The sequence below is a fragment of the Lissotriton helveticus genome, chromosome 2_1 (genome assembly GCF_964261635.1).
Source record: "Lissotriton helveticus chromosome 2_1, aLisHel1.1, whole genome shotgun sequence".
In the NCBI taxonomy this organism is placed as follows: Eukaryota; Metazoa; Chordata; class Amphibia; order Caudata; family Salamandridae; genus Lissotriton; species Lissotriton helveticus.
This window is the reverse complement of record NC_136059.1, coordinates 149,330,778-149,344,051: the sequence shown is the minus strand read 5'-3', so window position 1 is coordinate 149,344,051 and position 13,274 is coordinate 149,330,778. Positions and strand designations below refer to the sequence as shown.

At 48.8% G+C, this 13,274-nt stretch overlaps 1 protein-coding gene across 2 annotated transcripts in view; it reads right to left on the bottom strand.

Annotated features, from left to right (window-relative positions):
* LOC144817814 (uncharacterized) overlaps nucleotides 1-9,583 on the bottom strand; it is a 91,683-nt gene extending 82,100 nt beyond the window's left edge. Inside the window, exon 1 of one of the 2 annotated variants that reach the window (XM_078674645.1) lies at nucleotides 8,790-9,583. In XM_078674645.1, the coding sequence (XP_078530771.1) occupies nucleotides 8,790-9,510 (721 nt within the window). In that variant the 5' untranslated portion in view covers nucleotides 9,511-9,583. The remainder of the gene's footprint in view (nucleotides 1-8,789) is intronic. The other variant, XM_078674644.1, reaches the window with a different exon arrangement.
* Nucleotides 9,584-13,274: the final 3,691 nt, after the last annotated feature.

The following is a 13,274-nucleotide window of genomic DNA, read 5'->3' as shown; positions in this document are numbered from 1 at the left end:
ATCAAGTCCGCGGACATTGACCCAAGACCCTGCCGCATCGGGAATTGAACCCTGGTCCCGGGCCGATCTCTGCTTCAGGGTCTGCCGCTTCTAACCAGTGAGCTACACTTCTCCACAACTAGACCTTGGCTCCCAAGGGAAACAATGAGTGCCTGGTAGATGGCCTCCTAGATCAATAGCTGCAACTGGCAAGCCTTCCAAAAAACTGCGACTGGAGTTGGTGTGCAATATAAGTGGAGCCATCACAACAAGAACTATATTTCTCAGATTTACTCTAACAATCATTTCAATCCAGTTTATGTGCCTTTCATTTCCTCTTTCATTTCCTCCAACATTTGATCACGGTCCCCTCCCTACTATTAAGTCCCTGAAATAAAGGTTTCTGGAGGGATCCATATATTTAGGAAAAAATAGGCCAATTTCATTCACAGATCAATAATTCACCCTACTACAATATCAACTGCTTCAATGCAAGTGACAACTCAATGTATTGTCATCTTGCTGACCAGAAACCTCTTACTAATTATTTAGGAAACTGGGAACACCGCTGCCCCCGCTGCCCCTGGGAAAAACTATCACAGTTTAACTTTCACCCACCTACAAAGAACAAAGGCATAATAAAATTGAAATGAAGTGGTATGCAATCTCATTTTAGAATATCCAATCACGGTGCTGGTTGAGCTGCAGAGGGCATCTCCTACTGTAATTTTGAACACCAAACAATACTATATACCAAGGATGTTGGTGTCTAGTGATGATTGGGAAATTTGTATCAAAAGCTTACATAGCTGAAAGTAAGCACATATCACGGTTTGTTCAGTTAGAACATAGTCATCTGTAAAGCCATCATCCACCGGGACCACCTTCTTTGCAAATCTGAGGATGCACAGATCCCTGACTCTGAAAGCCTGCAATTTACAATCAAGCTAGACTCGACCAACTCTCTGACAGGAGTCCTTGTCTACCGCCCTCCCGGGCATCCAGGCCCTTTCGCGAGCGCTCTCCTGGACACTGTAGCAACCCTGGCCCACTCCATATCGAATTTCCTGATAATAGGAGATCTTAACATCCATCTCGATGACCCTACTGACCAGACAGCAGCTGACCTGATCGCTGATCTGGCAGCACTTGACATCCACCTCCTTAATTCCGGACCCACTCATACCAAGGGACACCTGCTGGACCCAGTGTTCACTAACACTCCATCGATGCAAGTGAAGGATGCCTCCCCCTTACCCTGGACAGACCATTTCCTAATTTCCTTCCTACTGCCAGGTTTCTTCAGGAAACCTCAAAAACCGCCCACCTACATCAGGGACAGGACCTGGTCCAGACTTCCTACCGAAGAGTGGGCCAGCATTCTTAAAAACACCAGCCCGGCACGCGCAGACGACCCGGCTGTCGCTGACAGCAATTTCAGAGAGTGGATCACCACCTCCCTGGACTCCGTACTCCCACTAAGAACTAGGGAGGATAAAAACGGAAAACCTGGGTCCGCCCCGTGGTATACCACTGACCTCCGACTCCTCCGTAAAAACTGTAAAAGAGCCGAACGGCTTTGGAGGAAAGACTGGCAGCACTCCAGCAAGGAAGCATACCACAATACAGTCAGACTCTACAAAGATGCCATCAGGCACGCCAAAGCCTCCCACTATGACACGCGGATTACAGAATCTTCTAATTCAGCCAGGGAATCCTTCATAATCGTAAAGGAGCTGCTCAAAGTACCCCATTCCCCGTCCTCCAGTGTCCCCTCGGTGGACCGAAGTAATGACCTAGCCACGTACTTCAACGATAAAATCGCCCGTATACTAGTTTCCCTCCCCCCTCCCGGGCCCACCAGCCACTTGGACAATCTGACACCCCCCAGTCGAACCGAAAGTAATCCTCGTCCTCAACTTGAGACATTCAGGCCAGTAACATGTCTGGAGGTCGAGCGAACCATGACCAAAATGAGAAGTGGTTCACCACTTGATGCGGCTCCCATCAGATTCCTCAAAACCGTGGCCCCTGTCATCGTTCCCACGGTCACGGAGCTCATTAATAGCTCACTTACCCAGGGATCTGTCCCTGCCAGCTGGAAGAGCGCGGTGGTAAAAGCACTCCTTAAAAAAACACAGCTCGATCCAGCAGACATGGGAAACTATCGTCCAATTTCTCTCCTACCGGCAATCAGCAAGCTAGCTGAGAAACTGGTCAACAGACAATTGTCCCAGTTCTTTGAAACAAACAACATCTTACGGGAATCCCAAACTGGTTTCCGCCCGGGCCATGGCACAGATACTGCCCTCCTCGCCGTCATCGAGGAGGCAAGGCGCATACTGGATTCAGGAGGGTCAGTGGCAGTGATCCTCCTGATCTCAGCGCAGCCTTCGACACAGTCAACCACCGTGTCCTCCTCCATCGGCTCGCGGCAGCAGGGATCACCGGGACGGCACTTAGTTGGACAGAATCCTTCCTCACCGGACGCACGTTCCAGGTATGGGACGGCAACTACCACTCAGCCACCCTCCCCCTCACAAGCGGGGTCCCTCAGGGATCTTCCCTGAGCCCGACGCTTTTTAACGCATATATGGCTCCCCTGGATGACGTGGTGACACCATTTAACATAAAAATGGTAAGCTACGCTGATGACACTCAACTGGTCGTCTCTCTATCCCAACTAGTCGACCACCCGGAGAAACTGGCGAACTGCCTTACCCAAATACACAGCTGGATGAGTGATTCATCACTAAAATTAAATGGGTCTAAGACCGAAGTGATGCTCCTGGGAAAACAATGGGCAACTATCCCCCCAACAGTCTGGCCCGACGTATTCGGAGAAATCCCCTCCCCGAAGCGTGAAATCAAAACCCTTGGAGTATGGCTCGAACCGGAGCTCACCATGAAGACGCAAGCGGCCAAAACTGCTGGCACCTGTTTTGGGCTCATGCGCACCACCCGTAAGATCCTCCCATTACTACCACCTGCCTCTAGGAAACTTCTTATCCAGGGGCTAGTATTGTCCCGTCTTGACTACAGCAATATGGTCTACCTGGGCGCTCCAGAGGCCACCCTGACTAGACTACAGCGGACACAGAACGCTGCGGCCCGTCTGCTCACGAACCTTCCTTCGAGAGTGTCAGCAAAACCAGCCCTCAAGGCCTTGCACTGGCTCCCTGTTCGCCAAAGGGTGGAATTCAAAGCCATGTGTACAACACACAAACTTATCAACGGATCTGGCCCTACTATCCTCAGCAGCCTGGTCACCCCCTACAAAGCATCCATATCCCTCCGTTCAGACAGTGAGCACCTGGCCAACGTCCCCAAATTCAAAAGGACCCGCACCGGAGGCCGACGATTCTCGGTGCAAGCGGCCGTGAGATGGAATTCCCTCCCACGCACCCTCAGACTGGAAGCCAGCTACCTGACCTTTCGCAAAAAACTGAAAACGCACCTGTTCCCGAAATAATTGTTCCTCCTCCCTCCCTCTCCTTACAGGATAAACAATCTCCTTACAGCGCGGGGATGCCCTTGGGTCACCAGGCGCTATACAAATCGCTAAAATAAAATAAATAAAATAAAATAAATAAAGCAACGTTTTACGAACACTGGGCAAGTACACCTCTAGCTACATAAATCACTGTATACACTGCATCTGTATTCAACTGCACACTGATGAAATAAAGAGATTTGCCTTCTTCTATTTGCTCCTAAATTCACTTCTAAGCCTTACTCAGAAGAGTTCCAAATCCTGGACTCTCAGATCCAAAGGACAGGGATGTGGAATTCCTATAGCCCAACACCCGGGACATGTTGTTTGGGGTCAAGGGCAATACGTTTTCATGTGTATTTTGTCCTACGGACAAGTAGGCCCAACACCCTACAGCACAAACACTTTGGCTGCCGATTTACAGTACCACGTTATGGATCAGGGAAAGCATTGCCAGCAGTTAAGGTAATGCTGTTCAAACTTGTATTTATGGTTCATTAATGCAAAGCCTTTATTATTAGGGTGAGCACACTAAGCAAATGTTGTAAGCTCAGACTGCACTACTGACAGTAGTTCCAGTGTAAAAGTGTGTAAACACGTTTTCAATGTTTAGCAATAAGAGGCTATCTATAATCCTCTCAGAATGCTCCCTGATTAGAAGCAAATATTTGCAGAAACTTGAAATCAAGATTGATGATTCTTTGCTTTCAAAATAAAACGTTCACAAAAAAAATGCAACATTTTGCTAAACTACTGTAAAAATGTAGGCACCATTTCTTTGCAGCATCATTTAGTAAAGTGTGTTGTTGTATGCTAGTATTTACCTAAAATATTCATAATGAAAAATCTGTGTAACCATTTTAATAAGATTAAGAGAAAACAAAAATATAACAAGCATTGGTAAAGCCAGCAGGTCTGAAATTGTGGGTCAGCCTTTAGGTTTTCTCAATGCGCGACTTATTTTCACATGGTTTTCTGTAAAATCTTATTGGTATGGGAGCTGCCGGACCCTCGCGATTATAACAAACATTGGCAAAAGCAAGAATTGTTTTGGTCTCAAAAGGCACACATTGCAACAGTCCGTCCTGGCACTGAACAAAACTACTGTGCGTCGATATGCTCCTTGTGAAAGAACAGAATGTTGTCACTCACAGTGAAGCGAGCCGATAGACAGAATTTTAATAAACACAAAAGGCCATTGTTAACGCCAGACCCAATTAGGGGCCCAATTATTGAATAAAGTCTGAAAAGTGCACCCATGCATTATGTGCAATATATAGCTTTTGTGAATGCACAAGAATTTAGAGAAGTAGGCAAAGAAATAGTAGTCCTAGAAAATATTTGTGAACTGCATGTTAGCATGAGCAACTATACAGGTACACATTTGCTCATGTGAAAAATCTGAGAGTGTTTACATGTTCACTTTCCTTCCAACCACTTTTTTCCCCAACCCTGGAAGAAGTTTTTTGTCTGCCATTGTCAGGAGTAAATTTCTAACCTTTACCGAAATATTAGAGAAGAGTTGGTGAAAACCCTTAAAACATGCAAGTTAGTAGGTTTGCACAGACTCCAAAGAGCATTCCAACCCTGGAACTGTTGCTTACCATTACCTTCAGCCCCAGTATGTAAACCTGCGGAAAAGTGGCAACATAAGGGAATTGCTAGTATTCAAACCCTACTATGGAAGTAGCCCTGACATAATCAGAGAAACTATATTAGAGCTCTTATATAATGAGACTGCTACCATAATTTGTTGCCGCATTACATGGCACAAAAGGGACAAGTCAATGTGGTTACAGAACTAGAAGATTTATGAAGCAACCTGCCCTATAGACAAGTAGATATTTTGTTAAATTCCACACCCCTGGAAGAACTAATTTCACAAGAGGTTTCCTCTGCAGCTGATCATTTCATAGCTATAAGGATACAGGAAAAGGAAACCAAAGCTCAAGAGGAGGAAACAAATGTACACATCAGAGCAAGTGGGACACGAGAGCCTGGGACCACAGGGAGATCGCATTTTCGCCACTGAAGTGAAGAGATTCCCCAAAGGGTCACAGTAAGGTCATATTAATAGAACTCTGTAAAACAAGTACTGGCAAAGCCAGTCGAGTCGGTCTCACGTGTGGGATCAAGTGGCTTTGCCAATGGTTGGCCGAAAAAGCTTGAGTGTTTTTTGGAAAGCAGGCGAAATGTGCAGAAGCAACTGGGAGGAAGCGGTTGGGGTGGGGGGGGGGCGCAACACGGAGGTTGCAGGGGAGCAAACACGCGAGAGAGAGCATCTGGAGTTGAGAGGAGGTAGAGGGGGAGTTTGCAGGAAGTAGAAGCACATGGGTGAGAAAGCTTCGAGGAGCTCACACAAGGGCAAGTGCATCACGGAAGGGGACAGGCAAAAAGAAGCACATGAACGAAAGATCAGCGCAGAGAGGGGAAGAGAAGCACACTTAGGGAGATACCTAGAACACACATGCAAAAGCTGCAACTGAAAGAGATATCAAATGTTCATGCTCTGTTGAAGGGATTAACACACGGCCCACACACAGTAAGAAGTCAAAGCAAATTAAAGTGACAATGTAGTGAACCAGCGGTAATCAAAGGGCTGGCTCTAAACTGACTGCAAACCAACAATACATCTCGCAACAGACAGCACGTGCAATCTAGCACGCACGACCAAATAATGTAGCGGCCAATAACACTCGATTTATGAATTAACGGGGCCAAAAACGCAAGCAGTGGGACAAGTGTGACACCCGGGAGCCTTACGTATGTGCTGCTCAGTCTTCGCTTTAATCCCAAGTAAACTATACCATACCATGTAGACGTCCAATGTCGACAAATAATAAACATCTTACCCCTACGTTCTATCGAGAAGGTTTACATACATCAGGCCTGGTATATCACAGGTAACAGTTTAGCCATTACCATGTGTGGTTTATAATAATCTATCTGAAGTAGCAGCCCCATGCACGAACAGACGTACTTGTGCTCTGAGCATCAGAGAAGATGGAGTTAGTGCACTGCAACAAAATCTGTCTCGTCCGGGATAGTCAAAGTCACTCAAAGTGTCAACTGAGGAGCCGAGTTTACACCGGACTCTCAAACCTCTAACCTTAAAACAACTGGAGCCAAAACAACGTGTTTGCCTGCCGGAAATCCACAACTTATCTGGACACACGAGCGTTTGTGATTATCTCCCTGCGCAGGGAGGGTGTGTCTGCCATTAACAGTGTGTTATCGTAGACACGCCTCCAAACACCTCTATGAAACGTTTACACACGCTGTTCAGTAGCACCACCACGTTTTGCACACATTAAGTGATCTTAAGCAAAGCATCTAGAGCAGTGTTTCCCAAACTGGGGTCCGGGGACCCCCAGGGGTCCGTGACACATTCCCAGGGGGTCCGTCGGCAACAGTTTTAAAAACACAGAAACGTTTCTTGTATAATTAGCAGCATTCCAGCAACAATAAAAGTGTCAAGAGAATGCCAGTGATTAATGTACCTTCTGGAGAGCGAGGAGAGTTTTGTTCAGTGGCAGCTTTGACTTAACTAATGTAGCACGGAGGGTTATTGTGCCTACCGTGCCTAGGTCCGTAGTTACTGCGTTTGTCAGAGATTCTTTCGTTACTGTGCACTTCATAAGTGACAATCGTAATCTAGCAGAGGGACCTACAAACTGTCATCAAAGAGCTGCTTGCAAACTGCATGGTACCAGTTAGTAACATATATTTTGTCCCAGTTATTCATTATCCTGATGCTGCTAAAAAGATATATTTGGGTGGAAATACATTTTTAATGTTAAAGTCAATGCTAGCCACTGTGTTATGTTCTGAATCCTGAGTTTGTGCTTTTCCAGACCAAGCACTCTTTAAGCATGTTATATACACACTCATTTACATGTATGATTCAATGTCTCTATATGTGTGTGATGTTAAGTGCTCTGACATCCTACAATGGTATGAGAGATGCTATAAAACATATGAAATACATGTGACAGAGGGGCTATTACTTCAATATAAAATACTAAGGGCCAGATGTATGATCTGTTTTTATATGCGCGAACGGGTTTGCGAACCCGTTTGCGCATGCAAAATCCTATTGGGCCATGTACATAGCCTACTTCGCGAGTTGCAATTTGTTTGTGACTCTCTAGATAGGTTTTGCAACTTGCTATTTGGAAGGGGCATTCCCTTCCAAATAGCGAGTCTCAAAACCATGTACAAATGTTTTGCGGTCGCAAAATAGTCACAATTACCACCTACTTCAAGTAGATGGTAATGCATTCGCAAATGGCAAGGGGTCCCCAGGGGACCCCATCCCATTTGCAAATGCATGCTAAATTATTTTTAAGGGAAGGCAGCGGTCCCAGGGACCTCTGCCTGCCATTAGAAAATGAAACGAAAACGTTTCATTTTCTTTCTTTTTTAAATGCATGGTAAACAGGCTGAATTTTTTTTTTTTTTAAACTGCTTTATTTAAAAGCAGTCCGAGACATGGTGGCCTGCAGAGCCCAGCAGGCCACCATCGCTGGGAGGGCTGGCATTCCCAATGGGCTCGCAATTTGCGAGAGGCTAATTAATATTAATGAACCTCGCAATTTGCGACCCCATTGGGAATCCCAAACAGTGTTAAACACACTGTTGTACATTTCATTTAGCAACTCGCAATTTGCCACTCGCAATGTGTCGCCAATTGCGAGGCGCTAAATGAAATGGTCGTACATCTGGCCCCAAAATCCTTAGTACTTTGAGTATTTGCTTTGGGTGCACACATGTGTATTTTTTTCGAATTACTGTTTTAATGTTTGAAATTTAACTCATACAAATTGCTTGGGGGTCCCCGGCGTCCAGTGGTGACTCAATGGGGGTCCTCAGGAGTCAAACGTTTGGGAACCACTGATCTAGAGGATCAGAATAAAGAAACACGACTAAGTCTGGCCCCACAATAGAGCCTATACGCTAAGGGATGTAGGTTAGTACAGATCTCGGTCCCTCCGCTGACGCGTTCATGTTGGATGACAGCCACCGATACTCTAGCTCACGCCGTCCCCCGGCAGAGGATGTACCTACACACCAGATAATACAACGACACCACGTGTGATCCCGGACACACCTCCAGCCATCTTTGACAAATGTAAACATATGCGGCTCCAGCAGCACTCCCCCAGATATACTTAATGTATGTGATACATACGTCTCCAGCAACCCCGCCCCAGGTGTGATCTTCAGCTCTCCCCCACATATACTTATTTCATGTAAACATGCGGCTCCAGCGGCAGCAGCTGCCCCCCTCCTCCCCGGTGTGATCTGCGGCGCTTACCTGGCAGCCTGCGCACCCCGAACACGGGCCGGCCGGCCGCCTTCCAGAGCCCCTTCATGACCTTGTAGTGCCCCGGGGAGCAGAGGCTCGGGCCCCCGCCCCGCCGCCGGGCCGCCCAGTCCGAGTAGAAGGACTGCTTGAGCTTCTTCCACTTGGCCCGGCACTGGGAGACGCTGCGCTCGTAGCCCTCGGCCGACAGGCGCCGGGCGATATCCCGCCACAGCGCCTCGTTGGGCCGGGAGGTGGAGGCCATGAGCAGCGGCACCTGGCGGGAGCCGCCGATCTGCGCCAGCAGCCGGCCCACCTCGTGCTGGCTCCAGCAGGGGCCCCGCGGCATCCTGCCGGGCCGGGAGGAGCGCCCCGGGCCCGCCGCGGGGGAGGCCGCCCCCTCCGGCCCGGCCGCCGGGCTCAGATCATAGCCCAGCCGGCGGAGCAAGGCCCAGCCGTCCAGCTTCAGGCCGCGCTGTCCGAGGCCCGGGGGGAAGGAAGGGACGAGGGCTCCGGGGGCGGAGGGCTGCGGCGGGGCTAGGGCTCCGGAGGCCTGGAGCGGAGCCGGCGAGCCGAGTGCTACATCCACCGCGGCCTGGTGCTCAGAGTCCGGCCGCAGCTCCGGGGGCCTCTGGGCGGTCTCCCCTCTGCTCTCCCCGGCTATTCCGACCACAGACGAGCGGCTCAGCGCCACCTTGTCCCCAATAATGCGGCGTCTGGATGGAGTGCGCATGCGCCCCACGGTGACCCCTGCCAGGACCACAACATTCTCAGAGGCCGCTACTGCGCGTGCGCCTCCCGGTGACCCCTGCCGGTGTTTACCTGGACCACAACATTCTGAAAGACCACTCATGCGCGTGCGCCTCCTGGTGACCCCCCCCCTGCCAGGACCACAACATTCGCAAAGCCCACTACTGCGCGAGCACCTCCACCCCCCCTCTTCAAGACCACAAAAATCACTTAGGTAGGGTGACCAGGCGTCCTGGATTTGCATAGCTGCCAAGGTTTCGGATTGCTTTGAGTGACATTTTTATAATTTCAGTGTCATTATGAGTGACATTTCAACAACTAGGAGTGACACTTTCTTGCAAGCAAATTCAAGCAATGAAGATGAGGGAAACATAAATATCAGAAGTTACACACATTTGAGCAAAGGGAAACTCAAAGAAGGTCTTTAAAGATCTGCAAAGCAGCAAAATGGAGAGGTGCTAACTTAGCGTAGGCACCATTTTAAGCAGGACTTTAGCTATGGTCCGAAAATACATTGTACTAAGCAGTAAAAGTAACCAGTGGCTTTCTCCTTTCACATGTACCCCAGCCTGAACCAAAGTTTCACTAGATAAAGTTATATATTTTTAACATGCACTCAGAGAAAGAAATAATACTTCATGTTAATAGAATTCGCAGCACTTTTTTCAGTCAAAGATTTATGGAAGTGCTGCCGTACTACCCTCACTGCTACTTTTTGCTCCACTGCAGGTGTTGTGTAGATTGTCCCCCTATGTTGGTGTGTGTGAGATATCCACATCTGATTAACTCTTCAGGGGATTGGGGGAGGCAATGTTTCAGACTACTCATTGAAAGACCTTCCTCCGAGTAGAAAGTTATTGTCGAATGGTGGCTGTGGTTGAGAGGTGCCAGCACGGATCTCAGCTGTTATAAAGTAAATCAATTATCTAGACCCACTGTAGCTGAGCTCCGCTGCCCAACCCACCAAGGTATCATTCCAGTCCAGCCCGAGGAGACAAGCAGTGAGCTACAGGCTCAGGCTGACGCACACTCAGCTTTAAATTAAATGTATTGAGAATTGGACCCAAGTGAATGAACCACGGCCGCAACGAGTCTCAGGCAACTGGCCCCAGTGTCAGATGAGCAGAGCACTACACAGAGGAGTCAGGCAGTGAAATAATTTTAGCTCGAGTTACAGCTGGACTTTTATTATTTGCTTTTTGTCATTTAAGTTCAGCTTGCTACACCTAACCGCAGCTCAGAGGGCAGTCAGAGGAGCTCCTTTAAGGATAGTACATGGAGCAGCACCAGTCTGCAGTCACGGGCCTCGCGCTGCTTCACCAATACCCTCAGCCGACAGCCGCGTACCCCCAGTGGTGCCCCTCCCACCACTGATAACTTAAAGGACTACCGTGCCACGAGCATCAGCGGCCTGGGCCCTTGGTGAGATAAACGAATGAAGGCTGGCTCTATTCTTATCCTTTTCCTCGTAGTCAAAGCTCACTGGTCAGAAGACCAGAGACTCAGACAGAGAAGCCCTGGCTGCGCCCTGCGTGCGCCCTGCCTGCATTGACTGTAATAATCACTCACAATGATCAGACTGACTGAGTGACTGCAGATTTAACCAGGAGGCTCACTGGGAAGGATGATGAGAGTGAGCAGCCCTGCAGATGAGATGCTGTATTGTGTGAAATTAATTTATTTTTCAGATGACTCGTATGTACTTGTAAACATTAACTTGAACTAGAAGAGTTCAGAGACTTTTTTCCCTGTCTGTCCGGAGGCCGCACAGGGATTCCCGCCGCGCACAGCTCAGCTGCAGCACTGGACTGCCTTAGTCTTGTCCTTAGAGTCCGACCCCAAGACACTGGCTGCTGACACACTCCTCAACCCCAGGGCCCACCGCAGTTAAACTTTAGTTAGCGCCGCCGCCGCCCCCGTGGGATCCCCATGCCTCTTCTTGGGCGGCGGGCAGCGAGTCGTCACTGTGTCTGTCATGTCCTCCTGGCACAGTTGTCGCCGCCGCCGGTGACAAAATGTCACTCGCCGTCCGCCAGGGACCGTCATCATGGTCACTGACTCACTGAGTCCGTCTCTGGGCTCAGCTGGCCAACGCGGTATTATATTTGTGGCGCTCAGGTGTGCTGCGCACAAAGAGACCACAGTGCAGCACGCCACGGTGTGGGGAGGACTCCTGATTCGATTTGAGTCCCCTGCCACGGCCGCTTGTGCTCACTACTTCCATTCCTCTTCCTCCGGAGGTAACGGCAAGTACGGTTTCAAATCCGGATAATTAGCACATAAGGGTGCCCCTGGTGAGTGCCTGGCTGCAGAGCAAGTTACAGCATCGTGCTGATAGGCGGTCCACTATCTATTCACAATGGAAACAGTGAAAGATATGGCTGTGTTCAGCAAATTCATTCAACAGGCACGCCGAAAGCTGATGGCCCCGCACAACTAGGCCACCGGACGCCAACTGTTAAATTAATGAGACATATCAGCTTACGAAGAAATGGACTAATGAACTTAGTTTTTAATCATGTTTTTATTCATTTTTAAGTTCTTTTCTTTTCTTCTTTCATTATTTTACCTCTGACATGATAATAATGTTTACTTAAAGTTTGACGCCTTATTTAATGGTTTTGAGTAACCAAAAATAACGTTTTTTATTCATTATTTATTCATTCATTCATTATTCATTAACTGCTAGAGCAGGTGCTGGAACTGGCAGCACATCTCTCGCAGCTGGAGCCGTGCACATGCGCCGCAGGTGGCGCAAGCTAGCGAGTCGCAAATGCGTGACAATGCATTTCAGTGCGGTGATGCGGAGCACCGCACTGAAATGCGTGAGTGTCACACCTGATGCGTGATACTTGGCAGGACTGAATTTGCCCGGGCCTTCCCGTTTATTTTTATTTATTTATGCGTTTTTATATAGCGCGGACTTTACCCGAAGGCGTCAGAGCGCTTCACAATAGGCACAGTAACGATACATGAGGAGAAAATTACAAGTGAACAAATTACAAAAGCAAACGTTAAGTTACATGAGGCAAAAGTGACAATTGTGAGCAAACAAAATACAGGAGGTACAGTCCTGCCAAGTATCACGCATCAGGTGTGACACTCACGCATTTCAGTGCGGTGCTCAGGAGTAAGGTGGACTTCATCCCCCATTCCGTAGTCTGTCAGGAGGTGCGTTTGCAGAGTGGTGGAGAAAGGGGGCGTGGCCTCCGAAGACGTCTTAGCAATCCCACTGTGTGGGACTTACTGGAGGTAACAAGAGGGGTAGTTGGCCCCCAAGGACATCCTTGAGGCCAACTACCCCTCCTATCACCTCCACTAAGTCCCACACAGCAGGATTGCTAAGTTCTCAGAGCAGGCCACGCCCTCTTTGCCCACCACTCTACAAATGCACTCCCTGGCGCACTCTTGGATTGGTATTGAAGTCACCTCGTCTGCTGGTGGTCCTTTTTGGGCCAACTAGCCTACCTCTTACCTCCAGTAAGCACCACACAGTGGGATTGCTGAGAGGTAGACACAGGCCACGACCCCTTTCTCCACCACTTTGCAAACGAACCTTCTGGTGCGCTCTTTGTTGAGGGAGGAAGTCCCCTTGTCTCCTGAGGGTTCCTGGGGGCCAACTAGCCTATCAGGTACCTCCAGTTCTCCCCACACAGCTGGATTGCTGAGGGTGGCCTGAGGCCACGCCCCCTTTTTAGGTCTCGCCCTGCGATTGCAGGCCAAAGGCCTGCTGTCGCAGAGCGAGAC